The sequence below is a fragment of the Callithrix jacchus genome, chromosome 12 (genome assembly GCF_049354715.1).
Source record: "Callithrix jacchus isolate 240 chromosome 12, calJac240_pri, whole genome shotgun sequence".
NCBI classification, from domain to species: domain Eukaryota; kingdom Metazoa; phylum Chordata; class Mammalia; order Primates; family Cebidae; genus Callithrix; species Callithrix jacchus.
The window spans coordinates 86345014-86366196 of record NC_133513.1 but is presented as its reverse complement, the minus strand read 5'-3'; the positions used below and the strand labels follow the sequence as shown (position 1 = coordinate 86366196).

At 41.5% G+C, this 21183-nt stretch overlaps 1 protein-coding gene across 3 annotated transcripts in view; it reads right to left on the bottom strand.

Annotated features, from left to right (window-relative positions):
• The window catches only part of PDE6C (phosphodiesterase 6C), a 62228-nt gene that overhangs the window by 39645 nt on the left and 1400 nt on the right, over window positions 1-21183 (bottom strand). For 2 of the 3 annotated variants that reach the window (XR_004732073.3, XM_002756642.7), the window contains exons 2-7: window positions 13984-14136; window positions 13785-13874; window positions 12699-12839; window positions 8963-9037; window positions 7902-7966; window positions 7735-7801 (exon numbers count right to left, since the gene is read on the bottom strand). Coding sequence is in view for 2 of the 3 variants with exons in the window: in XM_002756642.7 (XP_002756688.3) it covers window positions 7735-7801; window positions 7902-7966; window positions 8963-9037; window positions 12699-12839; window positions 13785-13874; window positions 13984-14136 (591 nt within the window). In the remaining variant the exon portion in view is untranslated. Of the gene's footprint in view, window positions 1-7734; window positions 7802-7901; window positions 7967-8962; window positions 9038-12698; window positions 12840-13784; window positions 13875-13983; window positions 14137-20748; window positions 20846-21183 lie in introns of those variants that run through there. The other variant, XM_035268495.2, reaches the window with a different exon arrangement.

Below are 21183 nucleotides of genomic sequence, written 5' to 3'. Positions count from 1 at the left end.
ATGATGGCTAAGGGGCAGGAGGAAAAAGCCAGATAGGTTTTTAGTTATACCAAAGTGAGGATTCAGTGAGAGATATCACTTTAATTACTGAAATTCACAGACTTATTGCTGATATCTTTAAGGACAAGAAATCATTCCATTTTGAGTCATTTTAAGTTTTCTGTACCTTAGGTCATAGTCACAAATGGATCCTAATGAAAGACCAGGTCTTTCTATGAGATACTTAAAACCAGAGTATTTTATTTTATTTTATTTTTATTTTTTTGAGATGAAGTATTTTTTCTATTTCCCAGGCTGGAGTACAATGGTATAATCTAGGCTCACTGCAACTTCTGCCTCCTGGGTTCAAGAGATTCTCTTGCCTTAGCCTCCCAAGTAGCTGGGATTATAGGCGCCCACCACTGCACCCAGCTAATTTTTGTATTTTTAGTAGAGATGGGGTTTCACCATGTTGGCCAGGCTGGTCTCAAACTCTTTTTTTTTTTTATTATATGCTCATTTATTTTTGGTGAGAAGCAGCCTCCTCTGCTGCCACAGTATTCTTTTTATTTATTTATTTATTTATTTATTTAACTTTAGGTGCATATTATATCTGGCATTTCTGCCTATGTTATCCCTTCCCACCCTCCCCTCCCTCCCCACTCCCCGCTGTCTCTCCCCTACCCCCACCCAACTGCCCCCAGTGTGTGATGCTCCTTTCCCTGAGTCCACATGTTCTCATTGTTCAACACCCACCTATGAGTGAGAACATACAGTGTTTGATTTTCTGTTCTTGTGTCAGTTTGCTGAGAATGATGGTTTCCAGATTCATCCAAGTCCCTGCAAAGGACATGAACTCATCGTTTTTTATGGCTGCATAGTATTCCATAGTGTATATGTACCACATTTTCTTTGTCCAGTCTATCATTGATGGGCATTTGGGTTGGTTCCAGGTCTTTGCTATTGTACACAGGGCTGTAGTGAACATACGTCTGCATGTGTCCTTATAGTAGAACAAATTATAGTTCTTTGGGTACATACCCAGTAATGGAATTGCTGGGTCAAATGGAATTTATATTTCTAGATCCTTGAGAAATCGCCACACTGTCTTCCACAATGGTTGGACTAATTTACACTCCCACCAACTGTGTAAGAGTGTTCCTGTTTCTCCATATCCTCTCCAGAATCTGTTGTCTTCAGATTTCTTAATGATCGCCATTCTAACTGGCGTGAGATGATATCTCAGTGTGGTTTTGATTTGCATTTCTCTAATGACCAGTGATGATGAGCATTTTTCATATGTTTGTTGTTCTCATATGTGTCTTCTTTTAAAAAGTGTCTGTTCATATCCTTTGCCCACTTTTGAATGGGGTTGTTTGTTTTTTTTCTTGTATATCTGTTTTAGTTCTTTGTGGATTCTGGATATTAGCCCTTTGTCAGATGGGTAGATTGCGAAAAATTTTTCCCATTCTGTTGGTTGCCAATTTGCTCTAATGATGGTTTCTTTTGCTGTACAGAAGCTCTGAATTTTAATTACATCCCATTTGTCTATCTTGGCTTTTATTGTCATTGCTTTTGGTGTTTTAGTCATGAAGTCTTTGCCTATGCCTATGTCTTGGATGGTTTTGCCTACGTTTGCTTCTAGTGTTTTTATGGTGTTAGGTTTTACGTTTAAATCTTTAATCCATCTGGAGTTAATTTTAGTGTAAGGTGACAGGTAGGGGTCCAGTTTCTGCTTTCTGCACATGGCTAGCCAGTTTTCCCAACACCATTTATTAAACATGGAGTCCTTCCCCATTGCTTGTTTTTGCTGGGTTTGTCAAAGATCAGATGGTTGTAGATGTGTGGTGTTCCTTCTGGGGTCTCTGTTCTGTTCCATTGGTCTATGTCTCTGTTTTGGTATCAGTACCATGCTGTTTTGATTGCTGTAGCCTTGTAGTATAGTTTGAAGTCCAGCAGTGTGATGCCTCTGGCTTTGTTCTTTGTGCTTAGGATAGTCTTGGCTATGTGGACTCTCTTTTGATTCCGTATGAAGTTTGAAGTGGTTTTTTCCAGTTCTGTGAAGAAGGTCATTGGTAGCTTGATGGGGATAGCATTGAATCTGTAGATTACTTTGGGCAGTATGGCCATTTTCATGATATCAATTCTTCCTAACCATGAGCATTGAATGTTTCTCCATCTGTTTGTGTCCTCTGATTTCATTGAGCAGTGGTTTGTAGTTTTCCTTGAAGGGGTCCTTTACATCCTTTGTTAGTTGTATTCCTAGGTATTTTATTCTCTTTGTAGCAATTGTGAATGGGAATTTGCTCTTGATTTGGCTCTCTGTTTGTCTGTTATTAGTATATAGGAATGCTTCTGATTTCTGCACATTGATTTTGTATCTTGAGACTTTGCTGAAGTTGCTTATCAGTTTGAGAAGATTTTGGGCTGAGACAATGGGGTCTTCTAGATGTACAATCATGCCATCTGCAAATAGAGACAGTTTGAGTTCCTCCTTTCCTAAATGAATACCCTTTATTTCTTTTTCTTGCCTGATTGCTCTGGCTAGAACTTCCAATACTATAGTGAATAGGAGTGGTGAGAGAGGGCATCCTTGTCTAGTGCCTGATTTCAAAGGGAATTCTTACAGCTTTTGCCTGTTCAGTATGATATTGGCTGTAGGTTTGTCAAATATGCCTTTTATCATTTTATGATACACTCTGTCAATACCTAGTTTATTGAGAGTTTTTAGCATGAAAAGCTGTTGAATTTTATTGAAGGTCTTCCTGCATCTATTGAGATAATCATGTGGTTTTTGTCTTTGGTTCTGTTTATGTGATGGATTATATTTATGGATTTGTGTATGTTGAACCAGCCTTTGCATCCCTGGGATGAAGCCTACTTGGTTGTGATGGATAAGCTTCTTGATATGCTGTTGCAATCTGTTTGCCAGTATTTTATTGAAGAGTTTTGCATTGATGTTCATCATGGATATTGGCCTGAAGTTTTCTTTTTTAGTTGCGTCTCTTCCTGGTTTTGGTATCAGGATGATATTGGTCTCATAAAATGAGTTAGGGAGGATTCCCTCCTATTGTATTGTTTGATACCATTTCAGAAGGAATGGAACCAGCTTCTCTTTGTATGTCTGGTAGAATTCAGCTGTGAACCCATCAGGACGTGGACTTTTTTTGTTGGTAGGCTACTGATTGCTGCCTCTACTTCAGCCCTTGTTATTGGTCTATTCAGGGTTTCAACTTCCTCCTGGTTTAGTCTTAGTAGAGTACAAGTGTCTAGGAATTTATCCGTTTCTTCCTGGTTTACTGGTTTATGTGCATAGGGCTGTTTGTAGTAATCTCTGATAGTAGTTTTTATTTCTGTGGGGTCAGTGGTGATATCTGTTTTATCATTTTTTATTGCATCTATTTGATTCTTCTCCCTTTTCTTTTTTATTAATCTGGCTAGCAGTCTGTCTATTTTGTTGATCTTTTCAAAAACCAACTCCTGGATTTATTGATTTTTTGGAGGGTTTTTTTGTGTCTCTATCTCCTTCAGTTCTGCTCTGATCTTAGTTATTTCTTGTCTTCTGCTAGCTTTTGAGTTTTTCTTATCTTGCTCCTCTAGCTCTTTCAATTTTGAAGATAGGGTGTCAATTTTAGATCTTTCTTCTCTTCTCTGGTGGGCATTTAGTGCTATAAATTTCCCTCTCAACACTGCTTTTAAGGTGTCCCAAAGATTCTGGTAAGTTGTATCTTTATTCTGGTTGGTTTCAAAGAACTTCTTTATTTCTGCCTTCATTTCATTGTTTATCCAGTCGACACTCAGAAGCAAGTTGCTCAGTTTCCAAGTGGTTGTGCGGGTTTGAGTGTGTTTCTTGATCCTGAGTTCTAGTCTGATTATGCTGTGGTTTGATAGACTGTTATGATTTCTGTTCTTTTGCATTTGCTGAGGAGTGATTTACTTCCAATGATGTGGTCAATTTTAGAGTAAGTGCAATGTGGTGCTGAGAAAAATGTATATTCTGTGGATTTGGGGTGAAGTGTTCTGTATATGTCTATTAGGTCTGCTTGGTCCAGCTCTTCATTCAAGTCCTGGATATCCTTGTTAATTTTCCATCTCATTGATCTGTCTAATATTGACAGTGGAGCGTTGAAGTATCCCACTATTATTGTGTGGGAGTCTAAATCTTGTTTTAGGTCGTTAAGGACTTGCTTTATGTATCTGGGTGCTCCTGTGTTACAGGCGTATATATTTAGAATACTTAGCTCTTCCTGTTGGGTTGACCCTTTTATCATTATGTAGTGTCCTTCTTTGTCTCTTGATGTTTGTTGATTTGAAGTCCATTTTAGCAGACACTAAGATTGCAACCCCTGCTTTTTTTTGTTCTCCATTTGTTTGGTAAGTCTTCTTCCATCCCTTTATTTTGAGTGTATGTGTGTCTTTGTATGTGAGTTGGATTTCCTGAATACAGCACACCGGGTTTTGACTTTTTATCCAGTTTGCCAGTCTGTGTTTTTTGATTGGGGTGTTTAGTCCATTTATATTCAATGTTAATATTGTTATGTGTGAATTTGATCCTGCCATTTGGCTGGTTTTCTTTTTCATTAGTTGACTTATTTTCTTCATTGCATTTTTGGTCTTTGCCAACTGGTTTGCTTTTGCAGTGACTGGTACTTGTTCCTTTCCATGCTTAGTGTTTCTTTCAGGAGCTCTTGTAGGGCAGGTCTGGTGGTGACAAAATTTCTCAGTAATAGCCTGTTTGTAAGTGAAAGAGAAATAAAATCCTTTACAAAGCTTACTTTAGCTGGATATGAGATGCTGGGCTGAAAGTTCTTTTCTTTAAGGATGTTGAATATAGGCCCCCACTCTCTTTTGGCTTGTAGGGTTTCTGCCGAGAGATCCTCTGTGAGTCTGATTGGCTTCCCTCTGTGGGTGACCCAACCTTTCTCTCTGGCTGCCCTTAGCATTTTTTCCTTCATTTCAGCCCTGGTGAATCTGATGATTATGTGCCTTGGGGTTGCTCTTCTTGAGGAATATCTTTGTGGAGTTCTCTGTATTTCTTGAATTTGAAATTTGGACTGACTTGCTAGGCTTGGGAAGTTATCCTGGATAATATCCTGGAGCATGTTTTCCAGCTTGGATTCATTCTCCCCATCATATTCCGGTACACCGATCAAGCGTAGATAGGTCTTTTCACATAATCCCGTATTTCTTGGAGGTTTTGTTCATTTCTTTTTACTCTTTTTTCTCTTGTCTTGCCTTCTCTTTTTATTTCATTGAGTTGATCTTCAATCTCTGATATCCTTTCTTTTGCTTGATTGATTTGGCTATCAAAACTTGCGTTTGCTTCATGTAGTTCTCATGCTGTGTTTTTCAACTCCGTCAAGTCATTTATGTTCTTCTCTAAGTGGTTATTCTAGTCAGCATTTCGTCTAACCTTTTTTCAAGGTTTTTGGTTTCTTTGCATTGAGTTAGAACGTGTTCCTTTAGCTCAGAAAAGTTTGTTATTATCCACCTTCTGAAGCCTCTTTCTGTCAATTTGTTGCACTCCTTCTTGGTCAAGTTGTGATCCTGTGTTGTTGAGGAGTTGTGATCCCTTGAGGGAGAAGAGGTGTTCTGGTCTTTGATGGTTTCATCTTTTTTGCACTGGTTTTTTTCCTATCTTTGTGGATTTACCTGGCTGTGATGTCAGGGAGCTGCTTGATGAGGTCGCTTGTCTGCCTGTGGAGGTGCTACTGGGTTTCTAGGGACTCCTTCAGGTTACTAGGGAAGCTTCCTGTGTCCTTTTTGTTTGTACTGGGAGATTAGGCCCGCCTCTTCCGCTGACTTTTAGGGCCTGCTGGGTTGTCAAGAATGCCGTCCTGTTGCTATGTAGGCTTCCTGTGTTTTTTGTTAAAACTTGTAGCCCAGTCCCACCCCTCTAGTGGTGGGTTGTGCCCTTCCTCCACTGGGCTGGATCATTCAGAGTTCATCTCAGACTGTGGCACTGGCTGTGCAACCCACTAGCGTCAGAGCTTCAGCCCCCTGGGGTTTGTGGGGGAGGGTAGGGACCCAGCCAGCTGCACTTTTTCAGGTTCTCTCTCTCCGGGTCATGGGGTAGAGTCCTGCCCAGCTGCTCCTGCTTACAGCTCCCTCTCTCTGGGCGGGGGGAGAGGGCGATAGTTCAGTCTGCAGGCTCTCCCAGCCGCCTTTTGGGCTTATGTGTCTGTTTAGATCTGTGTGCCAATCTGGGACACCATCCTGGATTATTATTCAGCTCCACACTTGTAATTCCCGGCACTTGACTGGCAAAGATCCCCTATTCTGTGTATTGCTGAGGTTTTGGAGGAAGCGCTGTATCTGAACCAGAGTGCCAGAGGGGGAGCCTCCAATTCACCGGTCAGATGCACTTCCTGGGTGAAGCAGCACCCCTCCCTGCCTCGGTCTGCCCTGAGTGGGCTTTGCTCACCTTAGGACCAGACCCATTGAAATGCACCTAGTACCTCCATTGGAGCTAGGAGATCTCTGGATTTCTGCATCTCTCTCGCTGGGTGTTGTGCGCTGGAGTTGTATCTATTCAGCCATCTTGGATCCTCCTCACACTCTTGACCTCCTGTGATCCACCCACTTAAACTTCCCAAAGTGCTAGGATTACATGCATGAGCCACTGCACTGAGAAATCATAGCATTTTAAAGCCAGAAGGGATCTTGGCGATTAAATTCACACTTTTTCTTTTAAAAATGAAGAAATGGAAGCCTAAAGAAGTTAAGTGATTTGTTTAAATCCATGAGCTGGAACTAGAACTGTGATCTCCAGAGAGGGTGCTGGGGAAATCAGCTCCCTTGGCCGGGAATTGGTGAAAGCCCTGGCTTGTATCAGTTGCCAATTTCCATGGTCCCAATTCTCCCACCATGGGAGATTTCAAGCTGCCAGCAGTTTAACAGCTCACTCACAAAAGTCCTAAAAAACTAACAATCTACGGAGATCTAAGTGGGCTCCCTCATTAAGTCCCCACCTCACCAAACTCCTTCTGCCTCTTGGCCCCAAGGTAAGTGCTTTCGAAGAATAACTGAATGAATGACGTCTACTCTTTCTGTACTACTCTTACAAAGAAAACACGACAATCTCTCAAAAGTTTTTATAAGCATATATAGCCTAAGAATTTAAGGAATCTTTTCTGCCATGCATTAATTCATATCTGACTTGAATAAATTACATCATTTGATAGGCTGAGCATCCTTTATCTGTGCTTTTGAAGAGGCAAAAAGCAACTTATTCATCTTTTTTGACCTTTCCATCAGCAATGTCTGTTTTAGTCCTTTCTTTGAAGAACATATGTTCTAAATGTTGTAAGAACATTAACAGGTGGATCAAGACCTTAGAGGCCCAAGCTTTTAGCCCAATATTCAAAAGTTCCACATCCCACACCATCCCCACCCATCCCCCTCATTTATACTTTAAAAAATTGAATGAGCTACTTGAGATAGTATTAAACCTAGTCATTAAATCATAGCCATTGGCTTCCAAAAAATGTCTGAAATGTGTGTGGCTGCCAAATAAGAAACTGAGAGATGGAGGAATCTTTCTCATGTTGACTAAATATTTTTGTATAGAGTTCAGAAGTTTCCAGTTAACCGACATCTGACTGCCAAGATTCTTCTCTTCTTTCTCCTATGCCAAAGGAAGTGGTCATCTCACTTTTATTGGATGCATTCTTGCTTTCATAATTGTATCTATATCTTAGCTAATAAGAGTTTCATGCAATATTATTTAAATTTTGAATTTGTTCAGTAACTTACAAATCCATTTTCAGCAACATATGTTGGCAACCCACTAATGAGTGTCCAGTGGTCTGCAGGAGGCGTCCTTGGGGAAGAGAGGAAGGAAAATCATTGCAATATAGAGAAATGCAATGTGTGCAAAAATAAAATGGCAACTGAAGCAGCAACTTCCTGTCAATACTCACGGAATCACTTTGATCTCTTCTTTTCCATGTAAAATGTAATCAATGATTTTATAAAAGTTGACTTCCTAAGAACAAAAGAGGATATTATGGGAATAATGTTATTGAAATCATTTTTCATTGGGGAACTTGTACTTTAAAACTCTTGCAAATAGAACCTTATTTCCCAACCACATTCTATTATAACATAAATGATCAAACGACTTATATCCTGACTACAAACTTACAGTAAAACCAGAACTATTATTGGCTGTTTATCTACAGGCACAAGGCTAAAGTAAATTTTGTTTTTAAACAGTTTAATTGCCTCACACAGTTTTTGGGATGGGGGGAATCTTTAGCTACCAAATCTTCAGAGAGTCTGTTTTTGCTTTCAAGTGATGCCTTTTGTTGTCGAGAAATACCTGACATTAATAACTTCACTAGGACAAATCACATAATTTCTCAACTGCAGTCAGTTGTACATCATATATAGTGAGCCCATAACCTCCTTTGATCAGTGACTTATCTGAACAGGTGCCTCAGAAACAGGAAGTTACATTGCCAAAGGTGAAAGGGACTAGAGAATTATTCTGTCTGTTTCATGGGGAAGATGATGAACCTGAGGCCTAGACACATTCCATCCCCTTGACTTCTCTTTCCTGTATGCTCTGGACACAGGGGTTTCTGCCCTCATGAAGTTTGCAGTCAAGGGGAAAAGTAAACCTAACCCAACCCTTCCTTGGGGATTCTAATCCCACGTATCTGAAGAAGGGCCCAGGTACTTCTTTAAAATATGGTGCAGGTGGCTCTGATGCATTCCTCCTTGTTGAGAACCACTAGTCTACCAAGCCCTGGCTTCATAGAAAAGGAAATGGAGAGGTTTAACAATGAGTTAAGGCAAGGGCCAGTCAGCTCTGGCTTGGGGCAGAGCTGGGACTAGAACCTCAAACTCCTTGTCTAGTGCTGTTTCTACTACTCCAGGCCTTCTCAGGCCAGTGCTCCTTCCTCTATGCACTGTGGCCTCTTAGTTTTAGAGTCTGATACCACACACAGACAGCATCAAGGAAGACATTTGCACATACCCTGCCATCAGGTGTCTTTGGACCTTTATAAGGCTCTACTTCTCCAAGCTTGATTGGCCATTCATCGTAGAATTCCTGGAGGCAATGAGATTTAAATGTCATTAAATACAATGTTCCATGACCTACATTATCTTATATGAATATTATGTGTTTGTATATTTTATGTTAATCTACATAGATCTGGAATTTTAGTGCTGAAAGATCTATAATTCCCAACAATACTGCTTAGGAATTTTTGACTGTGAACAAATCACTCAACCTTTTAAATCTGTAAAATGGGGATAACAGCAGAATTTGTACTAAAGAATTGTTGTGAGGATTAAATAAATAATACATAGCAAACCTCTACCCTGGCACATAGTTCAAAGTACTCAATGTACAGCAATTCTTTCATAGATAATTCAACTAAATCTGGTTTGATTCAGAAGGTTGGCCAAGGTCACACAGAGTGGCCAAGTGTTGGTTGCTTTACCCAGCATCCATTCTCCTTTTTTCCTTGCTGGCATAACCTGATATGATGTGGGTATCAGGTGGTAATTTTCCATCAGACCACAGCCCATGAGTGGTCTACATGAGGTGCCTAGATCAGTTTGAGGGCAGGAATGCGGCCCAGCTCTGGACAATGAGGAAAGTGGATGAGTCTACTGAGGGACTCCTGGGGAAAGGTATTCCTCAGATGAAAGCTGATGAGAGTGACATTTGGAGGAAACGCCTCCCAGTTGTGTCATGACTGTGTGCCACGATTTGAGCTGCAACAGCCGTCTTTCCACCCTAGAGGAGGCCTCACCAACATGCTGCAGGTAGCAAGACCTTGCCAGGAAGGAGAAGGCACCTGGACTTTGATGACTGCACTGATCTCTGAATCAACCAGTACTAGCGCTGCCCTACCTTGTTAAGGGGGGAGACTAAACATCATATTGTTAGAGATGCTTTTAGCTGTGTCTGATGTTTCTTATAGCCAAAAGAATCCTAACCAACATACTCAGCTAGAAAGTCCCAGAACCAAGATCAGAACCCAGCAATCCTAGTGCTTCATCCTATGTTTATCCACTTAGAACAATTACTCTGAAAAAATAACTTCCAATCACATGGATATTAAAAAATATAAATAAGGCAAGGTGCAGTCACTCATGCCTGTAATCCCAGCACTTTGAGAGGCTGAGGCAGGCAGAACACTTGAAGACAGGAGTTCAAGACCAGCCTGGCCTACATGATGAAACCCTGTCTCTACTAAAAATACAAAAAATGAGTGGGCATGTGGTACAGGCCTGTAATCCCAGCTATTGAAGCATGAGAATCGCTTGAACCTGGGAGGCTGAGGTTGCAGTGAGCCAAGATCACGCCACTGCACTGCAGCCTGGTGACAGAGTGAGACTCTGTCCCCGTCACCCAAAAAAAGAAAAGAAAAAATATATAAATAATATGGTATCATTAGTTATTTTGAGCTAGAAGGGTACCAACAGAATTAAAGAGGATGAGACAAGGGCATTATTGTGAATAATACTAAATGTTTCAATAATTCTACTTTAAATTATTTAAAATTTTTTAGACTACAAAACTTCAAGTTGGTAAAGATAATATTGATTATGCACCTACTATGTAAATTCTAGACACCATATATAGTGTTTATAGAAATATCTTACTGTGGTTGCTTCTAATATTTAGTAATTGTGAATAAAGCTACCACCGTAAACATTTTGATATGTATTATTTATTTAATCCTCATAACAATTCTTTAGTACAAATTCTACTGTTATCCCTGTTTTACAGATTTAAAAGGTTAAGTGATTTGTTCACAGTCAAAAAATATATATAAGATGTATATATAAACACTATGTGTATATATATATATATATATAATCTCTAATTCTCACAATCAATAAGAGAGATGTCCTCATTTTACAGATGAAGAAACCAAATATCAGGTAGTTTAAAAGACTTGCTGACAAGAAGAACAAAGTCGAAGAGCTGATACTACCTGACTTTAAGATTTGCCATAAAGCTGCAATAATCAGGACAGTGTGGTATTAATGAAAGAAGGGTCAAATGAATCAATGAAACAAACTAGAGGACCCAGAAATAGACCTTCACAAATATAGTCAACCTTGACAAAGGAGCAAAGGCAATAAACAAAGAATAGTCTTTTCAACAATTTGTGTTGGAACAACTGAATATCTACATGTAAAAAAAAGTGAATCTAGAAACAGAACTTGTACCTTTCACAAAAAATAACTCGAAATGGATTATACACCTAAATGTAAAACAAAAAAGTATAAAAATTCTAGGAGATGACATAGAAAATCTAGGTGAACTTGGGTTTGATGAGACTTCATAGATACAACACCAAAAGCACAATCCATGAAAGAAAAAATATGGAAAAGTTGGACTTCATTAAAATTGAAAACTTCTGTTCTGCAGAAGACACTGTTAAGAGAATGAAAAAATAAGCCACAGACTGGGAGAAAGTATTTGCAAATCACATATTTGGTAAAGAACTTGGATTCATAATATACAAACAACTCTTATAATTGAATGATAAGAAAACGACATATTAAAAAGTGGGCAAAAGATCTGAGCAGATATCTCTCTAAGAAGATATAGAGATGGCAAGTAAACATATGAGAAGATGCTCAACATCATATGTCATTGGGGAACTGCAAATTAAAACAACAATGAGATACCATGTCTAATACCCTAAATACTGACATTAGTGACTGCTAATACCCAAAATACTGACATTAACAGCTGCTGGTGAGAACGTGCAGCTGGTAGACATGCAAAACCATAAAGTCACTTTGGAAGACAGTCTGCCAGTTTCTTACACAGATCAATTAGTCTTACAATATAATCCAGCAATTGCCCTCTTTGGTGTTTACCCAATTGAGTTGAAAACGTATAGACACACATAAACCTGCATACAATGTTTACGGCAGCTTTATTCACAATCAGTAAATATTAGAAGCAACCAAGATACCCTTCAATAGGTGAATGTATAAACAAATGCCACACAATGGAATATTATTCAGTGATAAAAATAAATTAGCTATTGAGTCATGAAAAGACATGGAAGAAACTTAAATGCGTATTTTAAAGTGAAAAGCCAGTCTGAAAAAGCCACATACTTTATGATTCCAACTATATGGCATTCTGGAAACGGCAAAAACTATAGAAACAGTAAAAAAAAAAAAAAAAAATGGTGGCTACCAGGAGTTTGGAAAGGGTGAGGGAAGTTTGAATATGTGAAGCAGAGGACTTCTAGGCACTGGAACTAGTCTGTCTGATACTGTAATAGCAGATATATGACATTACGCATTTGTCAAAACCCAGAGAACTGCACAGAGAATGAACCCTAATGTAAACTATGGACTTTAGTTAATAGTAATATATCGATAATGATTCATCACACCACACTAATCCAAGATGTTAATAACAGGGAAACTGAGAGAAAGAGGAAACTCTGTACTTTCTAATCAATTTTTCTGTAAACCTAATACTACTCTAAAAATAAAGTCTGTTAATTAATGTAAAAAGAAAACCAGACTTGCTGAAGACTCATAGTACTAGGAAGCGGAAAAACCAAGATTCCATCCATCATTTTTGCTCCAAGATACACACTTTTATCTCTGTTCTTGTGATCAATCATGACTAATCATTTACATAGTGTATCTATTTTTTTAAGGATCACACTTCCTGTGGTGTGTGTTTTACAGGTGATATTAGATGAGACAATAAGAACCTTCTCTTTGTTCATGTCCAGCAGTCCAATGGAGTATCTTTCACAGTTCAGGTATGTTCTAACCGTGTAGAGCGCTTTGTGAAACTGTCGCTCAACATCTGTGAGTTCTTCAAATACTTTATTGGCTGACCACATAAGGATCTGAAAGTAGGTATCAAAAACAAAACAGAATAAAGTATGCTATGGAGAGATGCAGCATTTGCCACAAGAAAACACAAGGTGCATCAAATAAAATGAATACATATCACTGGAAAATGCAATTCTGATTTTGAACATGTGTATGGCTGACAAACTGCTCAGATCCTCTAGGTAAGATGATGAGTAGACCTTTGCAAGGCTGTGGATCTATGGGGAGAGAGAAGCCATGATTGGTTCCTGTGTCTAAATGTTTTGGCTCCAAAGGGGAAGTGCCCTGAAATTGGATGCAGAAATGGTCCCTGGGTAGAGAATCCGGTGTTGGTGGCCCACTGGCTCCTGCTGGCCCTCATGTGGAGAGAGTCACATGCCTCCTTCCATGCATCCAGAGCTAGTTGGAGGTAATCTTACCTGGAGAGTTCGAGTGAGAAGGGACCTCCCTCTCAACCTCTACCCCTGCATTGTACTGGTAGAGAAACTGAGGTCCAGAGAGTGGGCCAAGATACTCTGGTATCTTGGCTACCAATATTGCTCTTTCTTCCTCTGTCTCATGGAAGCAGGAATAACATGCTCCTCAAATTAATAGGTTTACTATGACCCAGGAGTTGCTACAAGCTTTATGTGAGAGCTAAAGACAAATAGTCACACATCTGAAGTAGGTACTATAATTGTCATCACCATCTCATAGGCAGAAATGCCAAGGCCACTCAGGATCTAGATGGAAGGAAGCCAAGCCAGTTGTGCACACAGATGGAGAGCTTGGGGTGCAGGGGAGTGTGGGTGGGGAGAGCGGCAGAAAGATCATGAGAGGACACCTGGGACTGAAGTTTGGGGATCTGCTCCACATGGCTTAAACCCCCAGGAGGGATAGGAGGGGTCTGAATTTGTTGTGTCTGGGTGCCTTTGTCAAAATAGGTCAGCATGGAATGATTAATGTTGCCTTCCTTTTACCTGGCTTCTTCGGGACTCAATATTGTACATGTAGGTGGTATGATGAAGCTTTAGGATGACAGACACAAAGTTGAGGTATTTGGAAAAGACCTACAGGCAGCAGAGAAGAACAAGTTATGGTTGTGGCATATTTTCTTAGGTTATACAACAACAAATAAATTTCCTGAGTCTCCAACCGGATGCCCAGGGTTAGCATTACCTCTTCATCCTGTTTGGAAAATTCAGATGCATTTACTTTGTTAAGTGCCACGATCACAGCAAGAACCTCCTTGCCCATCACGATCGGGGTTGCCAGCAGGTTCTTAGTGACATACCCAGTTTGCTTGTCCATGAAGTCAGAAAAATGACTGTTCTGAAAGAAATAGTCACACATTTGCCAAAGTGGCACAGAATCATAGAGTGGTAGATCTAGGGATGATGACAGATCATTCTCTCTCATTTAAATACTACCAGCAGATAACAGGGCTCCAGTACAGTGGTTCCCAACCAACAATCCCACTCCACCTGCCATCCTACGACTGCATAGAATGGAATTTTGCATTTCAGAATAAGTGCTTCCCACCTGAGCTATGGCCTATCTAGGTTAGGCTGAGGTTGGGCCAGAAGAAAAGAGGTGATGAGACAGCCAAGTGGAAAGGGAGGTGGTAAGAGGAAGAGGGGGAAGGCGCAGGCTTAGAATAGACAGCAAGTGTGTACCGGGAAGGAGAGCACAGCTGGAATTCACAGTTCCTAGAGCGCTTCTCTCTCATCACAAAGGAAAAACATGCACTTGAAACCATCAACCCATATGTCCTAACATAAAGCCAAAGTTCTCAATCCCCCCAGTTCCTTCAATTTAGCCTACTTGAGGAAATCTGTGCTAACTGCTCGTGTGTCTCCTTCTATGCCTTTCTCTGTGCTTGAACAAAGAGTTTTCCTGTCTATTTTTTCTAAGATTTCCTTTTCTAATTGCTTATAACAGTTTCATCACTTAACGATGTCTTATGGATTTCCTTGAAGACCAATGCATATAGATGTGAACTTACCTCTTAGATTCGTGCACACTATTCCACCCTGCATGCTCTACAATCCACTCAATGGTCCTCTACTGATTCTGCCTGTTTATAGTTTTCCCCACTACTAACAATACTGCACTAATCCTTCTTGCATTTATTTTTATGTGACAGATTCCCCAAAAAGGAAATCCCTTTTGCTGGATCAACAGGAACATGCACTTTTTTATTACATGTATTACTTTGATGGAAGGTTCACATTCTGAGGCTGAGCGCCATGGTTCATGCCTATAATCCCAGCACTTTGGGAGGCCGAGGCAGGCGGATTCCCTGAGGTCAGCAGTTTGAGATCATCCTGGCCAGCTTGATAAAACCCTGTCTCTACTAAAAATATAAAAATTAGCCAAGTATGGTGGCACACGCCTGTAGTCTCAGCTACTCAGGAGGATGAGGCAGGAGAGTCGCTTGAACCCGGGAGGTGGAGGTTGCCATAAGCCGAGATCATGCCATTATACTCTAGCCTGGGCAACAAGAACGAAACTCTGTTTCAAAAAAACAAAGAAAGAAAAAAAAAGGTTCACATTCTTACTTCCACTGACCCTGTGTGAGAGGACTAAGGACTACCCTCGTGCCAGCATCCGACGCTTATCAGGTTTTAAATGTTCTACCAAGCTTATGTCTTTCATTCCTATTCTTTATTTCTTTCTTTGGGAGAGAGGAAAGTGGATCTTCCCAGATTCAGGCCTCATAGAGTAGATTTGAGAGATGACTTTAATCCACTGGCCGCAGCAGAGGCTGACCAATGAGTCTAGAGAAGCGCACAAACGGAAGGGCTTGAGAAAGAGGTCGAGGAAGGCAATGATCTTATTAGCTATCATTTCAGAGAATAGCCGCTCAAGGTGGGTTTAGATCCAGCCTTCCTTGGATCATGACATTCTTCCCTTTGAACCTAGGACTTCTTCAGTTAGAACTGAACCTTCAGCCTTAACTCTGAGACTCGTTGGCCAAAATTAGTATGGTGTTCCTTCCACAGTTGTATTCTTTTCATTTCCCTGTGTTGGCAGTGCTTCTAAAAGCAGCACGAACCTTGGAGACTGGATTCTGTCTGGGTTCCCGAAGTAAAAAATGTGAGAATTTTCTGTGTGTCATTTCCAGGCCAGAGTTTCCACCAGGGAACAAGGGCTGGTTGACCAATAGAACTCACAGAGCTCAAATGAGATTAGCAGTCCTGAGACATGCCTCAGAATCACCAGCAGATTAATGGAGCAGATGCACTGAATCCTAATCGGCTCCAGTGGAACCTGTACTTTTAAGTGGCACAGGTCATTCTTAGGCTCAACCCAATGGGGAATCACTCCTGCAGAGGATCACCAGAAATGGTACCACTCTCAGAGGAAATGTGGGAGGTAAAGGGGATGAATGCAGCCACTCACCCAGACCTCTTCCATACCTTTCTCAAAGTGGAAACACACAAACCAACTATTTATTTAGGCATCAGCATTGCATAAAGGCAAGGAATGTTTTGGAGTCACACTTTCTTGACTGAAACTGGGCCCCAATGTACTAGCTGTATGGTTCCAGGCAAGATACTTATCCTCTGTGTCCTAGTCTTCTAATCTGAAAATAGGGATAATGCTTCCATCTACTGCCTAGAATCCCTGATGTGGAGAAAGAATAAATAGTACAGGCAGAGCACTTAGAAAAGTGTCTGACACATAGTAGATATTCAGTAAGTACTGGGAAGAGAAAGTGCTTTTCTAGGCTTTCCTGAATGAAAAGTAGTTGTTTTGCAATTACCATTTTGCTTCTAGTTTTAGTTTTTCTAGACAATTCAAATCACTGAAGAAATCAGATGCCCATAGCTGGATGTAGGCCTGCCATACTGGGGAGCAGCCTTTCTTCTGAGGGCCAGCACACTGCCACATGCCACCAACAATCACATTTCTTTCCTATCCACTTTATCTGTTACTTCTGTTTCCCCATAGCATCTTCACCCTCAGACCAAAGTGTCTGCAAGCTTTGTTAGATTCTTTCTCTTAATCCACTGCTTATCTAGACCAGCTCCCATTGTTTCCTTCTACCCTGTTATCCATGCAGATCACGTCATCTTTATTTACAGAGCCTGGGCACTAAAGGAATAATCGAAATACCAGAAACATGCACCATGGGATGAAGTTAAGAAGGACTTTTTTTGTTTGTTTGTTTGAGATGGAGTTTCGCTCTTGTTGTCCAGGCTAGAGTGCAATGGTGCTATCTCGGCTTACTGCACCCTCCGCCTTCTGGGTTCAAGGGATTCTCCTGCCTCAGCCTCACAAGTAGCTGGAATTACAGGCGCCTGCCACCACACCTGGCTAATTTTTTTATTTTTAGTAGAGATGGGATTTCGCCATGTTGGCCAGGCTGGTCTCAAACTCCTGACATCAGGTGATCCGCCCGCCTCAACCTCCCAAGGTGCTGGGATTACAGGCGTGAGCCACCGTGCCCGGCCAGCAGCACTTCTTTGCAAACACATTTCAATCTGCAGCTTCCAACCTAACGCCATTTTATTCCAGATTCTAGACACAAGGAAATGTTCTTAAGTTCACTGGACTATTTTGAGAAAATGGCTTGTATGTTTCAAAATTTAATATTTGCTTATTATTACATCTGAAAGCCCTAGATAAACCAGCCATCAAGTTACAGGACAGGGGAAGGGACGGGTTTCTGTGTTTTCTTTTCACTAGCTCAAAAAATCATTAGTGAAGTTTCTTTGTGTAAATCCTATGTGTGTCCCTTGGTGGTTCTTCAGAGAAGCCCTTGAAGGCAGCTGGAGAACGTTGTTTAGAGCAACAGGAGGCCTGATCCCTCATCAGATGTCAGTATTGCTAACTCCTGATTAAACACCCTTAACCCTTGAGATCCAAGGCAGAAGTAGAAGAGGGAAGGAAGAGAGAGGAAGGGGGACTTGTTTTTTTTTTTTTTGAGATGGAGTTTCCCTCTTGTTGCCCAGGCTGGAGTGCAATGGCACAATCTCTGCCTCCCGAGTTCAAGTGATTCTCCTGCCTCAGGCTCCCGAGTAGCTAGGATTACAGGCATGTGCCACCATGCCAGGCTAATTATATATTTTTTAGTAGAGACAGGGTTTCTCCATGTTGGTCAGGCTGGTCTCAAACTCCTGACCTCAGGTGATCCGCCGCCTCAGCCTCCCAAAGTGCTGGGATTACAGGCATGAGCCACCGTGCCCAGCTGGAAGGAGGACTTTTTTTTTTTTTTTGAGCTGGAGTCTCATCCCTGTTGCCCAGGCTGGGGTGCAATGGCATGATCTCAGCTCACCGCAGTATCCACCAGGAAGGAGGACTTTTAAATCATAGTCAGAATCAGGATCACCCAGAGTTCATGGACAGCTTTCCCAAAAGAGAAAGAAACAACTTTGAGGCTATCTCTCAGTTTCCTGTTGTTAAAAGTCTTCCTGCCTGAAACTTGTTTCAAATCGGGCAATAATTATTGCCTCTCTTTTGGCCAACCACGACCAGCTCCTAAACCCCGACTGGAACAATGACAGTATTACCACAGCTCTCATTTACTGAGCATCTACTATGAGCCAGGTCCTTCATATACATTTAATCTATACATTTGCTTATCTCCATTTCTTAGGGGTAGAAACTCCATCACACACTTACTAAGTCACAGACATGGATCTGCACCCAGATCTGTCTATGCCAAAGGCCTCTCCTTATACCAAGTGGCTTCCCTGTTACTTTCATGGGCCCTCCAAGGTTGGGAGTATGTACCTTTGTCCAGGTGTGAGAACGTGTGAGAAGTCTTTCCCTCACCTGCTCCCACACTGCTAAGCAGAGAAAAGTTGTATGTGGTCAGGGGTGTGGTAGAAAGAGGGAGGCCTCCAGTGGGTCCACCCACCTCAGCCTCCCAAAGTGCTGAGATTACAGGTGTGAGCCACCGCACTTGGCCAGCAGCACTCCTTTGCAAACACATTTCATTCACTCTGTGGCTTCAAACTTAATGCCATTTTATTCCAGATTCTAAACACAACGAAATGTTCTTAAGTTCATTGGACTGTTTACCCAAGGTTTACCCATCCCTTCTTTAAAAGCCTTTCAAACAAATTTCTGAATTAACCTGAGTTATTGCCCCAGCCCTGCCACATCCTGCCCATTGGACTTTAAATGACTCCTGTGACATAGACTGGAAATTTAAAATGCAATCCTTATCAGAGAATGTTTTCTAAATTTCCAAGTGCAATGAAAAGAGGAAGAATTAATCAGATATTTCATTTAAAACATTGGTTTCTACTTCCTTTCCCTTTGCAAATCTTACTGCAGCAGCTAAAGCATGGTGAAACTGCTGGGGTGTAAGGTAGCCAGACAGAGTGTTGGACACGTACTCAGCTACCTCCATTCCAACCCTTCTCATCCACAGGCACGTACCATGACCCAGAGGAGATACAATGCCTGTGGCCTCAACTTCCTGTCCGCCATATGACAGAGTCAGGCTAAAGACTTGATAAGCCCCTTCCATCTCTAATATTCCACAGTTGATTTGAAATTCACTTCCTCCTCCTGTATCTGCTCACCCAATAGACCAGTGGTTTTCAACATTGGGTGCATATGAGAAGTACCTGGGGGAGCTTTTTAAAAATACTAATGCTGGGGCCAGGCATGATGGCTCACGCCTGTAATCCCAGCACTTTGGGAGGCCGAGGTAGGTGGATCACCTGAGATCAGAAGTTTGGTATCAGCCTAGCCAACATGGTGGCACCTTGTTTCTACTAAAACTACAAAAATTAGCCAGGCATGGTGGCACATACCTGTAGTCCCAGCTCCTCAGAAGGCTGAGGCGGGAGAATTGCTTGAACCCGGGAGGCAGAGGTTGCAGTGAGCCAAGATTGCACCATTGCACTCCAGCCTGGGTGATGGAGTGAGACTCTATCTCAAAACTAAATAAATAAATAATAAAATAAAAGTAAAAATACTAATGCCTGAATTCTAACCTTTAAGAGTCCGCTGTAACAATAAAGCCACAAATACGGTTTCATGGATTGTGTTTGGGTTTTTTTTGTTTTTGAAAAAGAGTTTCATTCTGTCATCCAGGCTGGAGTGCAGTATGTGAACTTAGCTCACTGCAGCCTCAGCCTCCCAGGCTCAAGCCATCCTCCCACCTCAGCTTTCTAAGTAGCTGGAACTTCAGGCACACACCACCATGACTGGCCAATTTTTGTATTTTTGGTAGAGATGGGGGTTCCCTATGTTGATTAGGCTGGCCTCTTAACTCCTGGGCTTAAGCCATCCACGCGCTTTGGTCTCCTAAAGTGCTGGGATTACAGGCGTGAGCCACTGCACCCAGCTTAAAATGGTTTTAATGTGCAGCCAGAATTGAAAATCCCCACTCTAGAGGGAAAAAACGTAAAGAAGCAGTTGAAATGAAGAGTCAATGAGGCCTCTGTCTTTCCTGTGAGCACAGAACTGTATCTGTCTTCAACACACATTTCTGAGTCCCACCCAGAAGAGCGAGGAGCCGTCCAGAGAAGAGAGGAGAGACTCCCCACTCCCAGATAAAGGGCTCCATCCATGCTCTGATGCCCACCATGGACAGCCACAGACCAAAACCACCTCCAAGCAGCTCCATGCTATCATTTCCTCCTCACCACGGAGAACTGGGCTCATTAGAGCATAACAGCAGAAATCACTTTACCCATCTCTTCTTTAAAAGCCTTTCAAAAAGATTCCTGAATGTCACTTTTTAAAGTTTGTTGTCCTAGTGGAAATGGGCTCATCTGGAGACCTTCAAGGAGCATATTCCCATGAGAAAACCTTAGGATGTGCAGACATTGCCTTCCGGCTGGTTGTCTAAAGAACTTTGCCCTAAGGACAAGCATCTGTTTAGTCACCTGAAGCAGCCACAGTCAGCTTCAAAAGCAAACTCAACCCAGCTCAAACTCACTGAAGGGAGGAATTATTCAGGACTGAAGGCTCTACCTGGCCCCATGGTAATCCTTGCACCTGAGCGGTGTCCTGTGGCTGTTTGCAGGGAGTTGCCCATGTTTGACGACTTCCATACCTCTTGGGTCCGTGTGACCCTCTCCCTATAATCAGCTTCAGGAGGCATTTAGGGGATTATCCTCCTGCCTCTCCAGCTGCCCTATTCACCCCTACACAGGAAGCACTTCACAGGCTGTTCCCATTCAACTCTGTTCCATCATAATCCACTTCTCCTTTTTTGTTAATGGTAAACTGTAATAATGGAGCACATGTGTAGAAAAGGAGCTGCCAGGAGAATCTCTAAATTGGTACCTTTGATTATTGCTGAGGGGAGGGATGATGGGTGATTAGCATTTCCTCCTTTTGTTTATTTGTATCTTATAGTTTTTAAAAAATGAACATGTACTGTAATGGTAAAAAGAAAGTTGTTCT